This window comes from Mercenaria mercenaria, chromosome 7 (genome assembly GCF_021730395.1).
Source record: "Mercenaria mercenaria strain notata chromosome 7, MADL_Memer_1, whole genome shotgun sequence".
In the NCBI taxonomy this organism is placed as follows: domain Eukaryota; kingdom Metazoa; phylum Mollusca; class Bivalvia; order Venerida; family Veneridae; genus Mercenaria; species Mercenaria mercenaria.
Window position 1 is genome coordinate 68,043,831 of NC_069367.1, and position 25,596 is coordinate 68,069,426.

General features: G+C 36.4%; 1 protein-coding gene across 2 annotated transcripts in view; it reads right to left on the bottom strand.

Annotated features, from left to right (window-relative positions):
- The window catches only part of LOC123555754 (glycerophosphodiester phosphodiesterase domain-containing protein 5-like), a 56,164-nt gene extending 30,843 nt beyond the window's left edge, over window positions 1–25,321 (bottom strand). The window contains exons 1-8 of one of the 2 annotated variants that reach the window (XM_053548585.1): window positions 25,254–25,321; window positions 16,493–16,715; window positions 15,915–16,018; window positions 14,420–14,513; window positions 12,996–13,154; window positions 9,106–9,199; window positions 3,923–4,068; window positions 1,807–1,889 (exon numbers count right to left, since the gene is read on the bottom strand). In XM_053548585.1, the coding sequence (XP_053404560.1) occupies window positions 1,807–1,889; window positions 3,923–4,068; window positions 9,106–9,199; window positions 12,996–13,154; window positions 14,420–14,513; window positions 15,915–16,018; window positions 16,493–16,615 (803 nt within the window). In that variant the 5' untranslated portion in view covers window positions 16,616–16,715; window positions 25,254–25,321. Of the gene's footprint in view, window positions 1–1,806; window positions 1,890–3,922; window positions 4,069–9,105; window positions 9,200–12,995; window positions 13,155–14,419; window positions 14,514–15,914; window positions 16,019–16,492; window positions 16,716–25,247 lie in introns of both variants that reach the window. The other variant, XM_053548584.1, reaches the window with a different exon arrangement.
- Window positions 25,322–25,596: the final 275 nt, after the last annotated feature.

Consider the following 25,596-nt stretch of genomic DNA (forward strand, 5'->3'; position numbering starts at 1 on the left):
TGACCCAGTTTTGAAATTAACCTAGATATCATCAAGGTGAACATTCTGACCAATTTTAATGAAGATCCATTGAAAATTATGGCCTCTAGTGGTCACAAGGTTTTTCTATTTTTAGACCTACTGACCTAGTTATTGGCCGCACGTGACCCAGATTCGAACTTAACCTAGATATCATCAAGGTGAACATTCTGACCACTTTCATGAAGATCAATTGAAAATTATGGCCTCTAGAGTGGTCACAAGGTTTTTCTATTTTTAGACCTACTGACCTAGTTATTGGCCACACATGACCCAGTTACGAACTTGACCTAGAAATCATCAAGGTGAACATTCTGACCAATTTTCATGAAGATCCATTGAAAATTATGGCCTCTAGAGTGGTCACAAGGTTTTTCTATTTTTAGACCTACTGACCTACTTTTTGGCCGCACGTGACCCAGTTTCGAACATGACCTAGAATTTACCAAGATGAACATTCTGACCCATTTTCATAAAGATCCCATGAAAACTGTGACCTCTAGAGATGTCACAAGGAAAAGTTTACCCACGGACGACGGACGCTGCGCGATCAAAAAAGCTCACCCTGTCACTTCGTGACAGGTGAGCTAACAAAAGCTGTCGCTAGACAGCAATTTTTGACTATTCAAAAGCCTTGTCACAAAAAAATGTTAAAATCATAAAAAGTAACATAAACAAGTATGAATGAGGCAATAATTTTGAGTGGTAGAACTTTCCCCTCTTATAATGCTTAAGGAGATAATAGATAACGCTAAATTTGCTAAGTTAAAGAATGGGTATAACTTTGTGAAAAAGCAAAACAGATTTTTTGTGCACTTCGTGTCATATCATCCCAGTGAGAAAGAGCTTTAAGTTTCAATCCAATCCTATAACTGGTTACCAAGATACAAGCTTACATACGAAAACAGAACCAAATATTGCTAATTCGAACAAGGAGCAAAACTTTATGATAATGGTAAGCGTGGTTAATAAACCTGTGCACTGCATGTCAGATCTCAAGTCAAGCTAATCATCTGAAACATAAGACCTCTCAGTGCGACCATCACTTCTGAGCTTGGGGGTCTAAATTTAATATGTGACAAATGTCTTTTTACAGAAACGGTTTTGCTAAGTTATCTGAATATCTATCCATCTGAACATGACCTTGACCTGTGAGATAGGGGTCTGCTTTTTGTATGTGACACATTGTAAAAATTATGGTGAATGTTCATGCCAAATTATCTGAGTATCCATCCATGCATAAAACATGTACTAACAGGACAAAGAAATGACCTTCAATCTTTAACGATGACCACAAAGTTGGTGGTTTGAGTCTTGCAAGCAACACATCACCTTGTTATGCTTGTCATATGTCCCAAGACATTTTGAAAAAGTACTAGGCAGAACACTGTTTTCAAATACACACATAAACATAAACATGGGCTTATACGTACAGAGGCAACACTATCTTTTGAATAGAAGGGACATAAGACAACAAAATTAATCAAGAACAAGGAACGAGACTGCTTTAAGAAAGCAACCCTATTAAATTAGTAATTTAAAGAGTCTAACAAAAAACAGACACAGTTGGTTTCATACACAGTTAACCCTTAAAGGGTATATAGCATTACTGTTGTTAAACTCTTTAAAACTTGATTAAATCCAATAATATTTAATCACCACCTAAATAAATATCATTCAGGACAGAATTGAAGCTCTTGAGGTTATGTTCTTTCTGCTCCGGTTTGAGAAATCTTAACTTCTATTGCTTTGTGCTCTGTTGAGCATAAAGCCTTGAATTCCACTTACCTAATTTGTACATCAGTTTCAATACCATATGCCCCATATTGAGCCGCAAGATCAAACGCTATCACAGTATTTTCTGGAGCCAACTAAAACAAAAATAAACTAGAGCTGCTTTTGAGAAAAGCAAATGTCTCCCATAACTGCCTAATCATCTGAATAGTAGTATATGAGTCAACCATGCACCAAGACCTCAACTGCCTTATCAGACTTTCAGTGCTTTGATTATCAAAAAACAAGTTTCAATGGCCATAATTCCGAAGTGCCTGGGCCGATTTGGCTAGTTATCGAACTTGGCTGAGGACTTACTGGCAAACACATTTTTCAAGTTTGGTGAAGATCGGATGAGAAATGCTCGGCTTAGAGTGCGGACAAGATTTGTGACAGACAGACAGACATACACACACACACTGACAGGAGTTAATCAATATGTCTCCCACACCACTGTGTGGTGGGAGACATAATTAGAAATTAAAGTCATGACAGTCAAAAAGAGCACCTGAAAAAATACTACAAACACTGTTGTCTTTTTCATAAACATCTGCATTCATTTATGTGAAAAACTAATACCATCCATGTGTAACTAGGATGATTTCTTAAGTAAACTGAAGGAATGATCATGAAAACATACAAAAAGATTTATAATACTAACAAACTTTCTAACAATGTATATTTTATTCTCACAGGCACTTGATTAATATAGTATCTATCATTAGGGCAAAATGAAATAAATAGACCAATGATGTTAATTTTATCCTATCTTTACCTTAAATAAATGTCAAAATCAAGTTGTATAATAAAGTTTGCCTTATTTGGCCAGTGACAAAATACCGTCATTGTACGAGTATAGGCAACACCTTTTTTTAACAAGATTCTGGTCAGGAAGGACCGCTGCCACCTATGGGTATAGCACAAGACCACATTTTTTCCCTAACTCAAAAAATTAAGAAAATCAACCTTTGTTTACACCGTGTACCTTTACATTGAAGAGAATTCAAGGGGAGTAACTACTTATGACTTGGGCATAGGTAAAAGCCAGCATTGGGACCTGGCATCTTAAATGTAATTTGTATAAAATGTCAAACTAAGAGCTCCTACAAAAGCTTTTAAGAAATGCTGTTTTCCATTTAAATATATTTTACAACGCATTTCTATAACTCATCTAAGTTTTTAGCAAAACCTGTGTAAATCTTTCCCAAGTTGTTGTTTTCACACATTTTGCAAGTACATCAAACCAACCGTAATTACAAGTTGCAGCAACACACAAGTTGATAATTAGGAGATGTTCGAGAAAGTGATGAGATCGAAAAGGTGTTGAGAAGTTTGAGATAGTTTGGACAAACATTAAATAACTGTCAATTTTAGTAATCAATCTCAGCTCGTGATTTTAATAAGTCCTTTTCACAACTTTGTTAAAATTACGAGTGCTGCAACAATGGCCCAAATCACATTTCCTTACAAACATTTCCTTACAAATTTACATGTTTTTGAGATTCCTTTTCTTCTGCGGCCAAAGCATGGGTACAAGCATTTTTCCAGAAATCTGTATTTTTTCACTGCATCTTATACATGATACTCGTACGATGATGGTAAGACTTTGTCTTACTTCTTTTTTTACTTTTTGTTTCAAAACAGCACCATCTTGTTTTTGAAAAACAATTCCAAAACAAACAAGAGCTGTCACTATTAGTGACAAATGCCCCCGAAGCCTGCCCTACAGTTGTCTGCACGAAATATGCCAGAATAGTTTAGGCATGGATCATTTTGTGACCAGACCAAACAAAAGTTCTCAAAAGGTAACCTTGACCTTGGAGCTAGGGGTCTGGGCTTGCGTTTGACACATCAACTCAATATAGGGAACATTTGTGCCAAGTAATTTTAAAATTCCTTGATGAATGGCAGAGTTACTGACCGGACAAGAAACAGACCATGTTAACTTTTGACTTCTAAGTGTGACCTTGACCTTGGAGGTAGGGAAGACCATTCAACCATGGAAACCCTCTCATCTCTTTGACTCTTCAACAAACAAAAATACCCCAAATGTATTCTTTGAAAACATTAACTACAAATACTAATAATTGCAAAATTATAATACAGTAATATAAATTAAATATAAACTCACCGATTGTGCACCTCTATGTGCAAACATTTTTGGTTTATGAGGAAGATTCTCTTCGAGTATCACACAAGGGGAGTTTATAAATAAAGGAGATATATACAGGGCCAGCATGAATACACAGTATCCAACCATAGTTCCTAATTTCAATTCTGAAAAAGAATAATGAGATTTACAAACACACTGATTTTTCATAAAAAATCCATCTTTTTTAGTTGACAACTTGTCATTATTACAATTACATGATTATAGTAAATTGTTATTTAGCTGAAAAAGTTTACATATTTTAAGTAAAACTACCTCATTTCTAATAGAAATTATTGTGCAACAAGCAAATTCGATGAATTGGTATCCCCTGCCAAAAGGGCTTGAGGTGAGGAATGGCAAAAAAATATATCTGGCAAAAGTTAAGGATGTTACTCAGAAGCAAATAATTTCATTAGTCAAAATCATTTTAACAGAAAATGAATGCTTTTTTTTGGCAGGGGTAGGTGGGGAGGGCATTGGGGGTGACCGGGCGAGGGTACAAAATTTCACATGTTGATAATAGATATTGTTGGAAAATTAAAAATGAAAAAAAACAAAAAAAACCGGTTGGGAATGGGGATGCATGATCGGGGTGGTGGGCAAGACTGAGTGGAGAGTGAGGTGGGGGAATGGCACAACTTTGCATGCTAATAAATTTTCATGAAGGTTTGAAAAAAAAAAATAAATAGAAAGGAAAGGAATGTTTTTTGTTGTTGTTTTTTTTTGTCGGGGGAGGGTGACCAAGGCAAGGTGACCAGGTGTGGGTACAAAACTTCACATGTTTATAATAAATGTTTATGGAAAAGAATGAAAGAAGTTTAATGAAATTCTACCAATTGGTTGGTTTGTTCTGTACAAATCTGTAGATTTTTAAACAATTAAAGGGCATTAACTCTAAGGAAAATTGACCAATTGACAAAAAAAAATTACAGGCATCATCGAAGTATGTTGGTTCATATTTATTTCAAGTTTCATGAAATTCTACCAACTTGTTACTGAGAAATGGCCCTAAGGGAAATTGACCCATCCAAAAAAAAACAAACTTGACGGGCATCATCACAGTATGTTGGTGCATGTTTATTTCAAGTTTTATGAAATTCTACCTGATAGTTATTGAGAAATGGCTGCGGACGGACATTTCTGGGCATTTTTCATTTAATCAAGGGTAATAACTCTAAGGGAAATTGACGAATCAAAAAAAAAAAAATTTGACGGGCATCATCGCAGTATGTTAGTTCATGTTTATTTCAAATTTCATGAAATTCTACCTGCTAGTTACTGAGAAATGGCTGCGGACGGACGGACAACGCCATTTCAATACCCCCTCCCTATTTCATCGGCGGGGGATAAAAAGCATTACATGTATATATTTTTAAGTACAATGATCTTGATCCTAGCAACACAAAATGCAACTGAACTGTGTCTTTGTGCAAGCTACCTTATCTTTAAAATTCAAAACATACCAAGTAAGATGTACCATGACATGAAAAAGTTCAAACACTGGCAATATGAATTTGTTACAGCCTCAATGCTTGTTCTTTTAGAATATTTTTTTTTTTTGTTGGGTTTAACGTCGCACCGACACAATTAAGGTCATATGGCGACATTCCAGCTTTGATCGTGGAGGAAGACCCCAGGTGCCCCTCTGTGCATCATTTCATCACGAGCGGGCACCTGGGTAGAACCACCGACCTTCCGTAAGCCAGCTGGATGGCTTCCTCACATGAAGAATTTTTTAGAATAAATTTATATTCCTAATTCCTATTATTTATATATTACAATTACTATTTCTGTACAAGCTATTTTGTGGGCTATTTCTGGGTTAGGGTTTGCTTGGTAGTCATGGCTCTTAGTTTGTTTGTGGCATGTTCGCATGTTGTCTGCAGCAACTTGTTCGTGGTAAGTCCACAGCTACTTGTTTATAGGAAGTTTGCAGCAGCTTGTTCGTGGTAAGTCCACAGCTACTTGTTTACAGGAAGTTTGCAGCAGCTTGTTTGCAGTAAATCTAATTTGCATGTAAAAACTGAACCTCAAACTAACATCCCACCACAAATGCATCTATTTCATCAAAATTGTTTGCGGCATGTTCACCTGATATTTGCAGTATTATTGCAACAAGTGTTCACGGCAAACTATGATATAGTAAGGGCTGTATTTCGAGTCCCTCAAATACGAAAAAATCAGACACGCAACAGTATTAGGGCCTTATATTAGATCATGCCGCTATTAGGAATGATTTGCTCAAGCCATTAATTGGAACAATTTGCGCCTATCATCGACACAATCAAAAGAAACTGACTAGTTTGTCTGAGCTCAATATTTCATTCAAATTTCATTCAATATTTCAGCAAATTTGGGAAACTCTTTACCTTTTTGCGAAATTCAGTGCTTCAAATTGGTAAATTTCACCTGATTTTCAAATTGGGAAGAAGCCAAATATTGGCCTCTGTTATATAATGTAAACAAGAGGGCATGATGGCCCTAGTTGCTTGCTTAGACAGTTAAAAGTTTATACTAAATAAATACATGCAGGTAATGTGTGTGGTTTTTGTTTTTCTTTTTGGGGGGAGGGGTGGGGAGGGGCACTGATGTAGGGCGAGACATTGGGGAAATGAAGTGATATGACAATATCAAACATGAAGATTTTTAAAGTTTCCACTACATAAATAAGGGGTAAAGTGACCACATCCCCTGGTGGCAATGTTTTTTGTGAAACAGAATCATTTCTACAATCTTTGTAAAGGGTCATCCAAGAAACAATTGTGTAGTATCATTTTAAAACTGGGCCTGCTCTTTCTGACAAGAATATTTTTAAAGTTTTCAATACATACATACATACAGGGAAAAAGTGGCCACACCCCCTGGAGGCCATGTTTTTGATGAAACAAAACAATCTGAACAATTCTGGTAGAGTCACACAAGGCCCTTTAAAAATCAGCCAAGCAGTTTCATAAAAAAACTTCTAAAAGTTTCCACTATATACATAATTATAGGGAAAAGTGACCACGCCCTCTGGCAGCCATGTTTTTTGCAGAATCTGAATAATTTAACCAATCTTGGTAAGGGATCATACGAGGACAATTTGTGTGAAATCATTTTAAAATCAGGCCAGCAGTTTCATTCAAGAAGATTTTTAAAGTTTCTACTAAATACATAATTGTATAGGGAAAAGTGGCCACGTCTGCTGGTGGCTATGTTTTTCCAGGAATCAAAATAATTTGAACAACTTTGACAGAAGGTTACATAAGGACAATCTGATGAATTTTTTTTAAAATTGGACCAGCATTTTAGATGTTGTTAGAAGATTTTTCTATTTTAAGCTCTGGTAGCCCCTTTGTGCAACCAAGCAGCATCGTTTGAACAACTTTGAAAGAGGACCATCCAGGCCAAATTTCATCAACTTCCATTCAATGATTTCAGAAGAGATTTTGTTTGAAGAAAAGAGTGGACAGACAGACATTGGATGGACACTAGAGTTGGGTATCGCCCCTAAAAATGTTAAAAATGTATCGCGATATTATCATGATACTTTTGGTTGTATCGCGATAAGTATCACGATACTTACACATATTAAATGAATGCAGTTTTGAACTGAGTTTACAAACTTAAAGCATCAGAGCTCTCTTGCTTTTTTGGACTGGGGCTGAGAGTCCATACAAGGGGGGAATTTTGCATGATTAAATACAAACATTCTTTTCAACTTTACTGACACAAACCTGAATTCTGTTAATTATTTACTCTGCTTCATGAGTTCTGCCAATCATAAACAGAATTATTTAGGCATCACACTGGGTATTTATTCTCTGAGCCAATTCATTTTCAGAAACAATAAAATTATAAGGCCAACAAGTCAACAGCAAGCGCATAGCATTGATGTTCTTGTTGGACTACCAAAGTATTCATATAGATCTAGCACTCGAGAAATTATTTATTTATAAATCTTTCAATCCTTTCAAAATCTATTTAAAGATATCAAGTTTTGTTAACTTATCACTTTTATAATTGTTTGCCATTTATAAACAAGGTTCTGAAGAAATTTCTTAAGCAGATCACTTTTTAAAATTGCCTAAAAGTGGGTGGGGTTTGACACTTAAGTTTTATTCTCGAAAAAATGCTCCAAACTAAGAGCTGCTTTTGCAACAGTTGACATATTTTTCTTGAATGCAGCCTTTTTTTATTGACTTATCATTAAGAGTGTACTTGAAACTCTTGTTGGAAATGATAGAAATCTCCGAAAATCACAGTCGTGAAAACTGGTAACATAATTATATGAAAAACGAATGTTAGAATTTTAATTCTTGATAAAGTAACTGTGTTAAGTTTCTTTTCTATCATCACAGTTGTTTAATACTTACAATTTCTGCATTTTTTTTTACTAGGCCTCGACAGTAATTAAAAAAAAATGCTATAAATTGTAAACGGCACACCACACATATAATGTTTAAAGCAAACAAAATAATGATTATAATATCCAATTTGTTATTCAGTAATCTAGTTATCACCCATTGACTACCTAATCAAATAAGATTGTTGCAAACTGACTTCCTCCTTTCAATAATGGATGTTGTTTTTGATCGGCAATTAGCATGTCAATTTGTGTCAGTTTTGTTATTCACAGTTTGATCTCGGTTAAAGATAATACTTGATCTTTATTTATTCATCAAAATATTTGTGATTTTTTTTATATTTCATTAATTTTTTATGAAACTAGTTTTAGACAGTATAAACCACTCGACCTTTTACGGAACGTAATGGCAATCTTAGATTTTAGTGTAGACAAAAAGCGTGGAGAGTAGTTTCCCTTTACCAAAATGGCAACAATGACAGTTGTATGTTGCATAACACATGTGATCGAATATCGTCCTGTATCGATACCCAGGCATTGTATCACGATACTGTATCGTTAAAGCAAAATTCATGATTCACCGATGCATCGACGAAATCGCCCCAACTCTAATGGACACCGGATGGTGAGCAATCAGAACAGCTCAATCTGAGCACTTTGTGCTCAGATGAGCTAAAAGCCCTGTGATGGAACTACTTTATCATATGAAACAATTAAGTCATTCTCTGAACTGAAGCTACCAAATCAATCAAGACATTTGAGGTAAATGACCAAAATTTTTTTGCAAGAAAACCCTTTTCTGTTCTATACAACTTACCTAATTTTATAAGTTTAAACCATTTACTTGCAATCACCCATGACAGTAGTGTCATAAAACCAACAGCACCAAGTTGTAAAAATGGACCAAACACCTGAAATTGTGAATAATTCAGTAGAGTTACATTTATTATATTACTTCATGAGCTAAACAGAAATGAAGGTGAGTCACTACATCCGGTTTCCTAGTTGTGATCTGAATTAAAAAGAAAGTGCAATTACTCTAACCTCATTAACTAACCTCATTATTATCTGTGGGGACTATTTTTTTGTAATTTTTTAATCCAAAAAAAATCATATATGTTTAAGAAAAGCCAAACACAATGAAATTTAATGTCAACAATTTAAAAGATTTCTCAGTAGTCTGTGCTAATATATATACCAGCCAGATTGCAATGTTTTTTTTTGGGGATTTACACCTCACTGAAACAGTTCAGCTCATAATTATGGTGACTTTCCAGCTTGAAAGCTGGTGGAAGATACTGGTGCTCCTAATAGAATTATTTTAGGTACAGGCAGGCAACTAGGTAGACTCACTAACCTGAATAACTTCCCTACATGACAACCCAAGCATAACTTGAACCCACTGAGGTGTGGGGCAAGGGATTCAGAGACAATGCATAGTCGTACAGGCAAGAAGTCAATAGGGGACAGGAGCGAAAGTCAAAGAGACATTGATGGTTGGCTGCAAAAGGGATCATCTACTTGGCATGTCCAGTCATCCCACTAAGTTTCAACATTCTAGGCCTAGTGGTTCTCAAGTTATTGTTCAGGCTCCTGTTACCTTGACCTTTGACCAAGTGACCCCAAAATCAATAGAAGTCATCTACGGTACTCTGCATGTCCAATCATCCTATTAAGTTTCAACATTCTGGGTCAAGTGGTTCTCAAATTATTGATTGGAAACAGTTTTCTATGTTCAGCCCCCTGTGACCTTGACCTTTGATGGAGTGAACCCAAAATCAGTAGGGGCCATGCATCTACTCTGTAAGTCCCATCACCCTATGATGTTTGAAGGTTCTAGGTCAAATGGTTCTCAAGTTATTGACCATTTTCTGTCCGCTGTAACCTTGACCTTTAATAGACTGATCCCACAATCAACAGAGGTCATCTACTCTGTATGTCCAATCATCCTATGAAGTTTCAACATTCTGGGTCAGGTGGTTCTCAAGTTACTGTCCGGAAATGATTTTACATGACCAGGCCCCTGTGACCTTGACCTTTAACAGAGTGACTCAACAATCAATGGGGGTCATCTACTCTGCATGTTCAATCATCCTATGAAGTTTCAACATTCTGGGTAAAGTGGTTCTCAAGTTATTGGTTGGAAATGGTTTTCCATATTCAGGCCCCTGTGACCTTGACCTTTAACAGAGTGACCCCAAATTCGATAGTGGTCATCTACTCTGCATGACCAATCATCCTATGAAGTTTCAACATTCTGGGTCAAGTGGCTCTAAAGTTACTGACCAGAAACGGTTTTAAATATTCAGGCCCCTGTGACCTTGACCTTTAACAGAGTGACCCAAAAATTGATAGTGGTCATCTACTCTGCATGATCAAACATCCTATGAAGTTTCAACATTCTGGGTCAAGTGGTTCTCAAGTTACTGACCGGAAATGGTTTTCCACGTTCAAGCCCCTGTGACCTTGACCTTTAATAGAGTGACCCAAAAATCAATAGGGGCCATCTACTTTGCATGACCAATCATCCTATGAAGTTTCAACATTCTGGGTCAAGTGGTTCTCAAGTTACTGATCAGAGCTGTCACAGGAGACAGCGTGATCGACTATTTCGATGCTGGATAGTGAAACTGGGCACATCTGAGGAAGCTGGAGCTGTCACTGGAGTTTTTAATGACTCCAATGGTGGATGAAGATATTGCACAATAGCTTGAGTCTGTGTCAAAAATATTAAGTTATAAGAGAGATAAAGATAAAGTGTATCAAAACACTAAATAAGTATATTTCTAAGCAAAAAGGGGGTGTAATTCATAAAATATTGGTGCAAGAGTTATACACCTTGTATCATATGATGTGGGTGATAATGTGGAACAACTACTTCAAGTTTTAATCAAATCCATTTAGCAGTAATTACTAAGATATAGTGAAAATTCATCAAAATTAACCATAAATTCTAAGTAAAAGTGTGCATAATTCATGAAAAATTGGTGCCAGAGTTATGCACCTTGTGTCATATGACGTGGGTGATATGTTGGAACAACTATTTTAAGTTTGAATCAAATCTATTTAGTAATAAAAAAAACTGAGATAGAGTGTAAGTGCACCAAAACTCTAAGTAAAAAGGGGAGATAATTCATCAAATATTGGTGCAAGAGTTATGGCTCTTGTGTCATATGATGTGAGTGATGATGTTAAACAACTATTTTAAGTTTGAATCAAATCAGTTTAGTAATAACTGAGATAGAGTGAAAGTGCATCAAAACTTTAACCTGAAATTCTAAGTAAAAGTGGGGGATTATTCATTAAATATTGGTACCAGAGTTATGGACCTTGTGTCATATGATGTGGGAGATGATGTGGAACAACTACTTTCAGTTTGAATCAAATCCATTCAGTAATAACTGAGATAGAGTGAAAGTGCATCAAAACTTTAACCTGAAATTCTAAGTAAAAAGGGGGGATAATTCATGAAATATTGGTGTGAGAGTTATGGACCTTGTGCCATATGATGTGGGTGATAGTGAGGAATAACTATTTTAAGTTTGAAACTAATCCATCAAGTAATTACAGAGATAAGGAGAAAAAAGAGAAAGTGTAAAAAAAACTTTAACCAAGGTGGGGACGCGGAAGGAAGCTGACGCCAGGTTGAGTAGGATAGCTCTCCATATACTTCGTATAGTCGAGCTAATGATAATCATATATGTATTTAGAGAGAAGAATGGGGACACACCACTAGTGAATCAAAGACTAAGCAATATTAAAACTGACTGTGTGGTATTAGGGAAAGGACGTGTTAATATGACTATGACAAAACAAGGTTCATCATCAACAAGACACATTGTAAGAAATGTGATTAGACTTCACAAGCCAAACAACACACATTGTTAGAAATGTGATTAGACTTCACAAGCCAAACAACACACATGATTAGACTTCGCAAGCCAATCCTGAATATTTATACTCCAGTCTGACACACACACTGTCTTCTATAATCTACATATTTTCATGTTGATTTCATTTCAGAATTTATATATATACCTATATCCATTTCTCCCTTTTAATATTTGATTCTGATGGATCTACACGATATGTGAATGTATAATATATTTACCATAAGTTAAAAAAATTGTACAATATCCTATGTTAATGATAAAAGTCAATGGCCAATAAAAATTTCTGCATGAATTTCAATTTAAGCTTGAGCTACTGTTCTTCTACTACCCTCTGAAATATTTAAAACCATTTATAATTTGAGGTTTAAGACAAGCCTCAGAATTTAGCCCTACATGTAAAAGCCCTCTGGTCATGGTGTAATGGTTAATATGTCAGACTTCAAACAGAAGGAAACAAGTTTAAATCCCATCTGGCCTGTCCTGATATGACCTCTGCTGTTAAAAGCACAATAAAAGAAGTTCATCGTGTTCGCAACATGCAAGCAGTATGTCTAAAGTTAAGTCTACTTGCAGGATTAACGTTGGGTGTAGTGTATGTTAACCATTATCATGCTAGAAACGATTGATCCTGCCGTTACGACCAGTGTAGATCATGATCAGCCTGCACATCTGTGCAGTCTGATCAAGATCTACACTGTTTGCCATTTAGTCAGTATCTTTTTGGTAAGCACCCCTTTTAACAGTTAATTGTACTGTCCAAATTGGAAGATGTGCAAGTTCATTATAGACATTTAGCAGGGTGTTATTATCCTACCTGGAGAGATAGAGCTATCACAGACCATTCCTCCTCCCATAATTCCTGCAGGGCAATAGTTGCTGCTATACATGCCAATAATATAATCAGCATTACAATAAGGTGTACAGGGTGTGTGTAAAGTTGATGACCTTGTATAATATGGCACAGGCTGAGCAACTGAAAAATAAAATGTTATTTGACTAAACATCAATAAGGACAGGACATAGGCTAACTAGTTAATTAGTGATCTCTATCGAGGATGACAAACCTACACAGATTTATCAGGAGAAGTGATTTAGATTTTATCAAAACGGTGCGTAAAAAGCAACACTGAAAATGTAAGCAGAAACTGCAATTTTGTCTCTGAATCCCCTTATTCAAGACTATAATAAAAGATGCAGAAATTGCATATTCTTTGAATGTTTGCTTTTTAAAAAATAATCCTACACTAACTGGGGTTTGTCATTTTTCTGATTGGGTCATAGATTTGTCATTTTCTGAATTCCCGCATATTATGACTAAAATGTAGATTCAGCATCTTGAATGTTGACCATCCTTTTGTTATGAACAGTCATTTTCAACCACTAACTACCAAATGCTGTAAAATAGTACTTAAGGATTGGCAGAATGTCATGAATCATGTTCCTGCAGTTGTTAACTACATTCATTAAACACTATTAAAACCTTTATGTGACAGAATTATACTTTATTTACAATATAAGTCCTTAATTCCTAACAAAACAAAACAAGAAATATCTGTAAAACTGATGGGTGCTCCCCCAAATTTGCATATTAATAGAACAAAGTGGAATTTACTGACTGGGTACATATAGTTTACTGCTGCTGAATGATAAAAGGGCAATATCTCATTGATAACTCCCTCCACGAATAATGAAGAAAATTTGAGCACCTCCTCTTGAGAGTGAAGACTTCTATGAACTTTTGTTGAATTCCAGGCAGTGGTTGCAGAGAAATACTCTGAACAAGAATGGACACATCCAAAACTTTCAATCATAAATGTTTACATAAAACAGACTGTCCAATCGGGACTGTCAAATATGATTGACCTAGTTTACACAACAGACCATGATTTTTGTTTATGATACCACTTGTGAGAATTAGACCTTGGTATGAATAGAATAACAATAGAGGGAGGGACAAAAACTGGAACTGTCCATTGTACTATAGTGTACTACTGTTGAATAATCAATGGGCAATAACTCTGTGAAAAATCATCGCACCGGAACATGAAGACAATATTTATGCGCATCTCCTTTTGATAGCGACATTTCCTATGAAGTATGACTAAATTCCAACCAGTGGTTGCTGAGAAATACTCCGGACAAGAAATGCGGGACTGACAGACGGACAGATAAAGAGGCCACTATATGCTTCCCCTTCAGGGAGCATAATAAATCAAACATTAACATTGAAATACTTACCAACAGTAAAACAACATAGGAAAACAAAACAGTAAATATCACAAGTGCTAGCAGAAACCAGTTGAATCTACTTTGTGTCTTAGCATACATATTCCTGTAAATAAAAGGAAAAACATTATAAATTCAGCATCTATAATTAGAGCTATCACTGAAAGTTTTAAATACTCCTGGCAATACTACTTTGTTAGAAGAAATAAAGAGTTCTTAAATGTGCAATGCTTTGACTGACCCTGAAAAAATAAGCCAAGAACATCAACACTTTATGGTGACCATGTGTATGAAGTTGAGGTGTCAGTCGAATCACTTAACAGTGTGGAAGAAATATGCACCACAATATTTCAGCAATGGACAGACTGACAGAATGACCATCTATTAGACGACTCCTATATACCCCCTTCAAACTTTGTTCATGGGGATATAAACAGACAGCTGTTGTATTTCTAATCCCCATACCTTCTAATCCCTACACCTTCACAGATTTATATCCTTGTTTTTCTAAATATTTCAGGAAAACTTTCATGTAATTTCTAACTAAAATGTTAGTGCCCTATAAAATTTAATCCTACTGACAATTATGGTGTACAAGTAAGCATTCACACTTTGTGTACACAAGATTGTATGTAGTGCTGTGAATAAATGGACTGTAACTGGCAGCTTATTTCAGTACATATCACAATATATGCAACAATCAGCATATTTCAGCTTGGAACATTTTTTCAAAAAAAATACTGAATTCATGAATCTGTAAACCTAGTAATTAACAAAGAACATTTATAAGAGAAAAAAGGTTTTCAAGAAGCAATAACTGAACATAGATACAGAGTAGTTGTTTTGACTAGATTCACTATTTAAAATCTAGGGAACTGACCCATTCATCTACAGACCTGTGTACTATTCCAGCCACTTCAATTTTCTTAACTTTTGTCATTTATCCCTGCGATCATGGAAATAATATCAGTCAAAAAAAAAAAAAAAATCCTGAAAATCTATATTCTCAAGCCTGAAATCTCCATTTTCAATAGAGTTATTTAGGGAAATTCTGGCAGTCAATAGTCTGAAATCAGGACCAGTCCTGAAAAATCCCAGGCCTGTAATACACGCTAGAATCTATACATAGGGCACCATAACTGTTGCCTAGATAATGCACAGGTTATGCCAACTCAGCATACCATAAATAAGTAATTTAATTTGTTTCCTACCTCATGCATACTAGACAGAATGATCTGTTGCAGCTCGCAAGCTCTGGGAATGTCACGGAAGATGGACTCATCCAGCTTAAGAATCAGTCATCATGGGCTAACAACTAATTTATACCCCTGACTGAGAAAATCTGGTACAAGGCTTCCTTAGCACAGTACAATATTTTTTATCTGAATTGCAATATACTGGTTCATTGTCAATTTGTGACAGTCACTGTGAGAATGCTTCAAGGAGATTTGTACCCTAGATTAGTAGTAGTGGGTCAGCTAGCTACAAGCATTGTATATATACTTACTCGTTGATGATTAGTTTGTCATTGGCAGCTATCAGCCAGTAATAGAACCAGAATATCACATACAGGGACACAAGCAAACAAAACACAAAGTAGGCAACATCTCTCTGAAAATAACACAAAAGTAGATCCTGCTGAAGGTCTTAACAGACAAATAATAGTCTATTAACCATGCCAGTATTTGAAGTGTTGTTGTCTCCTCCCTTGTTTTTGCATTTGTTGTAAAAGTATATTTAGTCTGATATAAATGAATGTCTGATTGTGGGAAAAAAAACCAATTCTTTAATTTGAAACAATAACAGTATCACTGAACAATTCAAAACAGACTGCTTTATAGCCTTAGAGCTAATGATCTGCAATACTGTACTATATACCTACAAAACAATGCTACGAGAATTGCCTGAGACCTTGCATGATATTTTTTTTCAATTATTCTAAGAAACAAAACTTCCTCTTTAATAATTACATCAAAGAAATTTTAATATTATGACAGTCATCAAAAAAGTGCCCAACACCTGACATTGAGGTGACCTCTGATTAAGTTGAAGTTGCAAGTTGCAACAATGTATGTAATGATTCACCTTCCTAGATCCCTTTGTGGATTGTTTGTATCTGTGCCATCGGCAACCAAGAAGTCCTGTCATGCACACTTTAGCATAATCATGCCTGTAGTACTGAAGTTGTGTGCTACCCGTTTGTGCCATTTGTAAGCACAATGTTTGTTGACTGGAACCAAAACCCCTTTTTGTGTAATAAGTCAGCACACAGATGGTATTTGTAAATGATGCTTCTCATGGAATACAACTAAAAATACAAAAACACTATGTAAATACAAACATGATTCTAACACATATCTGTTATATGAGCCGCACCATGTGAAAACCAACATAGTGCATTTGCGACTGATCCAGACCAGACTAAGCAGCCTATCGGATAAGTGTTGGAGTAAGTTGTCTATCTGATAAGTGTTGGAGTAAGCGGCCTATCGGATGAGTGTTTGAGTAAGTGGCCTATTGGATATTAAAGTCTTGGAGTAAGCGGCCTATTGGATAAGTGTTGGAGTTAGTGGCCTATTGAATAAGTGTTGGTGTAAGTGGCCTATTGGATAAGTGTTGGAGTAAGCGGCCTATTGGATAAGTGTTGGAGTTAGTGGCCTATTGAATTAGTGTTGGTGTAAGTGGCCTATTGGATAAGTGTTGGAGTTAGTGGCCTATTGAATTAGTGTTGGTGTAAGTGGCCTATTGGATAAGTGTTGGAGTAAGCAGCCTATTGGATAAGTGTTGGAGTTAGTGGCCTATTGGATAAGTGTTGGAGTAAGTGGCCTATTGGATAAGTGTTGGAGTAAGCGGCCTATTGGATATGTTGGAGTAAGCAGCCTATTGGATAAGTGTTGGAGTAAGTGGCCTATTGGATAAGTGTTGGAGTAAGTGGCCTATTGGATAAGTGTTGGAGTAAGCAGCCTATTGGATAAGTGTTGGAGTTAGTGGCCTATTGGATAAGTGTTGGAGTAAGTGGCCTATTGGATAAGTGTTGGAGTAAGTGGCCTATTGGATAAGTGTTGGAGTAAGCGGCCTATTGGATATGTTGGAGTAAGCAGCCTATTGGATAAGTGTTGGAGTAAGTTGTCTATCGGATAAGTGTTGGAGTAGCGACCTATTGGATAAGTGTTGGAGTAAGCAGCCTATTGGATAAGTGTTGAAGTAAGTGGCCTATTGGATAAGTGTTGGAGTAAGCGGCCTATTGGATAAGTGTTGGAGTAAGTGGCCTATTGAATTAGTGTTGGTGTAAGTGGCCTATTGGATAAGTGTTGGAGTAAGCAGCCTATTGGATAAGTGTTGGAGTTAGTGGCCTATTGAATTAGTGTTGGTGTAAGTGGCCTATTGGATAAGTGTTGGAGTAAGCAGCCTATTGGATAAGTGTTGGAGTAAGTGGCCTATTGGATAAGTGTTGGAGTAAGTGGCCTATTGGATAAGTGTTGGAGTAAGCGGCCTATTGGATATGTTGGAGTAAGCAGCCTATTGGATAAGTGTTGGAGTAAGTTGTCTATCGGATAAGTGTTGGAGTAGCGACCTATTGGATAAGTGTTGGAGTAAGCAGCCTATTGGATAAGTGTTGAAGTAAGTGGCCTATTGGATAAGTGTTGGAGTAAGCGGCCTATTGGATGTGTTGGAGTAAGCAGCCTATTGGATGTGTTGGAGTAAGCAGTCTATTGGATGTGTTGGAGTAAGCAGCCTATTGGATGTGTTGGAGCAAGCGGACTATTGGATAAGTGTTGAAGTAAGCAGCCTATTGGATAAGTGTTGGAGTAAGCAGCCTAGTGGATAAGTGTTAGAGTAAGCGGACTATTGGATAAGTGTCAGAGTAAGCAGACTATTGGATAAGTGTTGGAGTAAGCAGCCTATAGGGTAAGTGTTGGAGTAAGCGGCCTATTGGATAAGTGTTAGAGTAAGCAGACTATTGGATAAGTGTTAGAGTAAGCAGACTATTGGATAAGTGTTGGAGTAAACAGCCTATTGGATAAGTGTTGGAGTAAGCAGCCTATTGGATAAGTGTTAGAGTAAGCGGATTATTGGATAAGTGTTAGAGTAAGCAGACTATTGGATAAGTGTTGGAGTAAGCGGCCTATTGGATAAGTGTTGGAGTAAGTTGTCTATCGGATAAGTGTTGGAATAAGCGGCCTATCAGATGGGTGTTGGAGTAAGTGGCCTATTGGATATTAAAGTGTTGGAGTAAGTTGTCTATTGGATAAGTGTTGGAGTAAGCGGCCTATTGGATAAGTGTTGGAGTAAGCGGCCTTTTGCATAAGTGTTGGAGTAAGTGGTGTTGGAGTAAGCGGCCTATCGGATAAGTGTTGGAGTAAGCGGCCTATCGGTAATTCAAGGGCCATAATTCCGAAGTACCTTGGCCGCTTTGGCTAGTTATTAAATTGGCCGTGGACTTCCTGGCAAACACGTTTTGTTCAAGTTGGTGCAGATCGGATGAGAAATGTTCGACTTGGAGTGCAGGCAAGATTTATGACAGATGGACACACAGACGGAGTAAATCAATATGTCTCCCACCACACGGTGTTGTGGGAAACATAATTACCCCCCTCCAGAGACATTTTATCCTCCTCTCCCCGTTCTTCACCCCAGTTACCTCAAAATACCCCATCCCCTTCCTAAAACATACCCCCTCCCCATCTTTGCATGACCACTCCCTATGGGATCCCTCCAAATAACCCCGCCTTCCCTCCAAATCAACTGTAAAATACCCCCCAGAACTGCTTCCACACTACACAAACAAAAATAATCATCCCTCCTTCCACTCGACACCTACTGTTCCCTTAATGTGTTAATTTCCCCCTAATCCTGTCCCCCCCCCCACAAAAAAAAATGCCTCCACAGTGGGAGTAGATATTTTCTGCCCAATCAAAGAAGTATAATATGTACACAGAATGGCAACAAGAGATAATCTCGCGTAAGCTCGTTATCTTATTAAAGCGTTTGCTGACTTGATCACTCGTAATTAATCAAATCAGCAGACACTTATTAAAATATTACTATTACACTGGCGATACAACCGGCACGTAATAAACCTAACCGGATCCAATTTTCAAACAACAACTGTTGATTTCTCAGACTTCCCATCATAAATTATTTCCTTCCCCGTGTAGAAAATACTTATAACATTAAAAAAAACACCATTATCATTATAAACAAACGATCTGATAGAAAGTTTTTCACGACAAAATTTTTTTTTCCTTCTGCTGTCTGTTTTATACACTGGTAAAACAAGATCTCATTCAGTTGCCACGTGATGTTGGTGAGATTTGCCTAGTACTTTGGCTAGAGAACCGGCTCCGGACGAATGATTTCACTGTCCGATTCCAGTTCTCTAGCCACTGCCTAATTTTTATCCATTTGCATTCAAATTACTGGAAAGTTTCTGTGTGTCACATACTTGTCTAGAAACTAATAAACATTTTATTATATGACAACTTTAAGATAAAAAACAGTTTTGAAATCAACTCTGAGATGGGTCAAAGGCTTCTTAGATAATAGGATCCAATCAGTAGTCCTAAATTGCACTACCTCTGATGCCATCCCTGTATCATCAGGTGTCCCGCAGGGGTCTGTACTTGGTCCCCTGCTCTTCCTAGCTTACATAAATGACCTCCCACAAAGCATCAGTTCCAAAGTCTGTCTGTTTGCAGATGACACGGCAATATATCTAACATTGTCATCTGCAGACCAATCTGTCACTCTCCAAAATGACTTAAAACTTCTAGAAAAGTGGGAGCTGGAGTGGGATATGGAGTTCAACCCCTCCAAGTGTCAAGTGATCCACGCCACTAGAAGGAAACATCCTATCCCTACCCAGTATTACCTACATGGAGTCCAACCTGAATCGGTCAGCTCAGCTAAATACCTAGGCGTGGATATCTCAAATGACCTATCATGGGACAATCACATAAATAGGTCAACCAAAAAAGCTAACCAAACCCTAGGGTTCTTACGAAGAAACATTAAGGTCAAATCCCAACCCATTAAGACCATTGCTTACTCTAGTCCGACCCCAGCTTGAATATGCCTCTGAGGTATGGTCGCCCCACTCCCAAACCCAGATAGACCAAATTGAAAGTATCCAAAGGAGAGCCGCTCGTTGGATCAAGACTGACTACGGCCGTACTTCCAGTGTAACAGATATGCTACACTCCCTATACCTTTGTCGACTGGATTTAAGGCGTATAGATTCTAGGTTATCACTCTTCTATAAGATTCATCATGATCTGGTTGCTATCCCAATCATAGATTACCTTACCCCAATGACCCATTGTGTCCGCTATGGCCATTCCCTAAGCTATAGGTTAATTACTGCAACCACAGACTATTACAAGTTCTCTTATTTTTCCAGAACTTTGTACCATTGTAACCAACTTCCCCCCAGTGTCGCCCACCTCCCTACCCTAGAGCAGTTCAGTGCCGCAGTTTGCAGCCTTAAACATGTCTCGCCCTAGTTATATCCTGCAAACTCAAGTTTTAACCTTTTATTTAAATTTTAACCAAAGTTATTTTTTAGTTTCTTCCACTCAAGTTTTTATCACTATTTCTTAATGATTTTGACGCGCAAAACGTCTACGTCCCAGCAAGGTATCAAGTCAAAACGTCCCCTAGTCAAAACACCCCCCATTTTGGTCAAAACGTCCCCCATTCCAGCGTTCGACACTAACGGTGTCCCGGGATCCCGAGGACACCAAAAATCCGCAAGGGATCCTAAAGTTCACAATTTCGGTGTTCCGTCGGGACTCTTGATTTTCAGATAAAATATGATTCTAAACAATGAAATTCCCCAGTCTTGTTCGCTCAACATCGGTCTTTTGCTAAGGCTTCCAGGGCGTTCAGTTGACCCGAGCTCCCGGGTTTTGACCCGCGAAAAACTCGTATTTTATCCGCATAAATTACGGAACGTGCGTCGGCTTGACTCGCGGAAATTTACTTAGATGCGTTCCAAGTTCGATAGTTCTGCCCCCTGTCAATCAAAATCCCAGTGAATTTCAATATTGTTCGCCGGCACAAGCGGAAATATGGCAGTAGGCGGAGCGTCGTATGTTAATTAGCTACCGACAGATGTCAGTCACGCCACGCGCCAAATGACACCTGCTTATCTCGCGGTTTGTATTTAGTACAATTTGCCTTGTCATTATCAAAGGTGTTTATTGATCAATGTTTACAAGTTAATTGATAAACAATGCAGCCTTAGATTATCGTGTTTGTACCATTTTTTTGTGTGCTCGATACGATTACATGAGCCGGTCGGCCGTTACGGTCTATAACAAATTTATTATCATAATTGCCGAGGCTTTGTTTGGGCAAAACAAATTAAATAAGCAGAAATTATACGTGGTATGATGAGAAAATAAAGTTAAAACAGTTATCTTTTCAAGAACTTTAACTGTTACTTTTGTTTTTCGTATTTGTCACTCGTTTTCTAGACCGACATTTTCGAACATTTTTATTATTTCTTACAAGATTTTTCAAGTACAAACTAAAATAAAAAGCCAATAAAACGTCTGCATTTACGAAAAATATGATCACTGTTGCCAAAGCAGCTCTTATTTAGAAGAATTTGCTGATAATAAAAGCATGCAAACACTAAACCCCACCCACTTTTAGGCAATGTGCAAAATAAAACAACTAAAATATGAAATGTTTAAGAAAATCTGTTATGACCAATGTACTAGTTTTAGATAAAGTCTGTGGGAGTTGCATTAATAAGGCCTAAAAAATCTTTGTATCTGGTAACATGCTGAAAAAATTAGGGTAGGTAGGTCGGAACATTTTTTTTTTAAATTTTTTTTATTTAAGGGAGACTTTTCGGATTTTTTTTTTATATTAAAAACATGATTACAAATAAGGGGGTTATAAGGGGGAATGAACTAGGCGGCATACATTTAGACGAACTACAACAAATGGCAGAGGAGTGCGATGGTAGTGAAGATGAGGGGGAAGAGGACTTGGACAGAAATGACATTATTCTTTTACAGCAAAAGTCATACAAGCTATTGTTGTCATTGATGTAAAATGGAAATAAAGGGGACATAAAATACATGTAGTACTGTAAACAGTTGTGTTTGTTAGATTTTAGTTTTTTCATGTTCTTACCACATTTTGTTATCAGGGACTCCTAATTTTCAGCAGGGATTCCTAAATTTCCCAGCAGGTATTCCTTCGGGATACCTGGCAAAAAAGTTAGTGTCGAACGCTGCATTCAGTTTAGGATTTGGTCAAAACACCCCCCACCCACTAATATTTTTTGTATTATTCTTAATTCTTTTTTAATTAATTCATATATACTATATATTTTATTATCTTTTAAATTTGAAACTTAGGGATTATGTATGAATAATACACAAAATTGATTTATTAGCACCTAAAATAATGCAATCAACACCTATCAACTATCTTCGAAGGGGGGCATAATAACAATCAAACACACTATTCACAGAGACACACGGTCTCACTAAAAAGCGACACAAAGCGTCAAAAGGTTTATTTTATTTTCTATGTATTATTTTCACTTATAATCAAAATATTATGATTCGAGACTGATTTTTTAAACATATTACCGTTGAAAAATTAAAAATGATCAGACAGTATACATACACTAGGATACTAAGAAAATTAGTGGTTTAATATAATTCTTGGTAGACTTTATAGCTTGAAAAAAATGTTTGAAACCTAATTAATCAATTAAAGCAGTAAAGATTAAAGGATGATTTTACACTTATTCCAAATGCTTGCAAATTTCTGTTTATTTAAATTTTCAATTACTTTATTTGATGCAAAATTTTAGATTAAAGCAGGAAGGTCTAAAACGTATCAGTTGTTCCAGATTAAAGACAAGTTTTTCAATCAAAGTCAAAGTTTTTAAAGCATCAGTCACTGCAAACTATTGTTTGCAGATTAGGATTAATAGACTGTTTGGACACCTTCATTAATTTTAATAGTTATAACTTTTTTTCACCTTATTTAATTGTTGTGCAATTATACTTTTAGATACCTGTTTACATACATCTTTTTTGATCCATTATCCCTTTGTCCTCCATCTGTTGTAACAATTTCATTTATAACATAACATTATAATTTCATTTAATTTTATTAATAAATAACAGAAACATCACTTTTACACAATATAAACATCACATAATTTCACAACATATAACATTCTAAAACTAATGGTTTACAATAATCTAATAAAAATATACGCATGTAAAACAATATAATGAACATAATAATGTTTACCAAATTAACTTAAATAATATGTATTAACATATATAATTTTTAAGGGGCATTCTAAAACTAATGGTTTACAATAATCTAATAAAAATCTACGCATGTAAAACAATATAATGAACATAATAATGTTTACCAAATTAACTTAAATAATATGTATTAACATATATACTGGTTTCCCAGTAGTTTCCGGACCGAAATCGCTAGTTTTTGCCTGTAACTTTCAAACTAAACATAGCAGAAACATAAAATTTTCACAGAAAAACAGCTAGGTTCTTCGTTACCACCATGCAGAATTTGTATTACACTTGCGTTCATAACCCAAATGTAGATGAGGCCTAAAAAGGGGCAATTAATTCCATTAATATCTCAGTTTGTCCGAGTAGTTTTCCGGACCTTTCAGTGTAAAAGTTGTACCCTTTCTGTAAAAGTAAAAATTTCCGATTTCGTTATATATATTCAAAATTAAAACATAATTCTAAGGCCTGATGATGATTTGAAAAGTATATTTCAAGAATTTAACGAATACTAGGTTTATAATACGCTCATTACAGCTACGTCTAATTACGTTTTACTGACGTTTGCAACGTCACGCCCAAAATGACGGGATGTATTTAGCGGACTGGTAATATTACAAAAAAGAAATTAAGAAGTTTTGATATAATTAACAACTTAATAAAATAACAAGACCGGTCTCAAAATTGGTAGTCTAACGCCCTGACCACTCGGACATGGACACTGCAGCTAAACATTTGATTGATACGACGGTATCGTAGGTAAATCCCTGTCTATTTTGGTTCCTATATTTAATCGATAATTTAATGCCGTAGAATAGTGAATAGTTCGATTTTTTCAGACTTTCGTTTTATTTTATTACTATCGGAATGTTTTTACTGTATCGTCTGTAAATGGGAGCATCAATTAACTGATATTTACCTTCAAGGCACCTCAATTTCTGCGCATGCGCACTGGAACTGGAATCCCCCTGCAGTTGACAATCTCTTGTGTAAACATTACATCGAAGTAAGTTAAAACAACCGGGATATTCAAATAATAAATTATTTCAGTAATGCTGGGTTTTCGGTGCTATGTAAAGGCAACAAAGGTCTAGATGATATGATATTGTTATCCAGATGCTTTACGACGGCGTAAAGTCTATACGGCACGAAATGTAAAAGGTCCGGAAAACTACTTGGGTCCGGAAACTACTGGGAAACCAGTAATTTTTAAGGGGGGTGTTTTGACCTGGTAATTTTTGGAAGGGGGGTGTTTTGACCAGAAAAGGGGGACGTTTTGACCAAAATGGGGGGTGTTTTGACTAGGGGACGTTTTGACTAACATCCCCCAGCAAGGGGTTCGACGGTCACGGAAGATAGACAGAGAATAATAAAATAGTGACATGTTAGAAAACAAAACAAGATCTATCCGAAAACTATTCCTCCCCTATTGATCCTTGACAGATATAGAACTGTTGTAAAAAGTTAGAGAAATTGAACACATCCGACAAGAAAACATTTCTCTCTGAAGTTCTACACAAATGGCACAAATGTGAAATACTTACAAATACCTTTTTCTGTCAAATTTCCACTTGTCAACAACCCTAAATTTGTCATGTCTACTTCGCACCACAAATACTTCGTACTTGTATATATTTCGTACCAGTATAGCTGCATTATTTAGAGTTTCCAAATACAGCGAGTGCATCATTTCTTTCGAAGGTATCTTCTAATACTGTTATTATGCCAGTTTTTGTTTTTCTGTAACATTTTGTCAATCTAACATTTAAACCTAAAAATCCCCATGAAGAAAATTTCTAAGAATTATTTCAAAGAAAAATCCAAGCTATTCTATCTACATCTACACCTACATCTTTCACCCAACCGTCGATTTCCGACTATCACTGGGCGGCG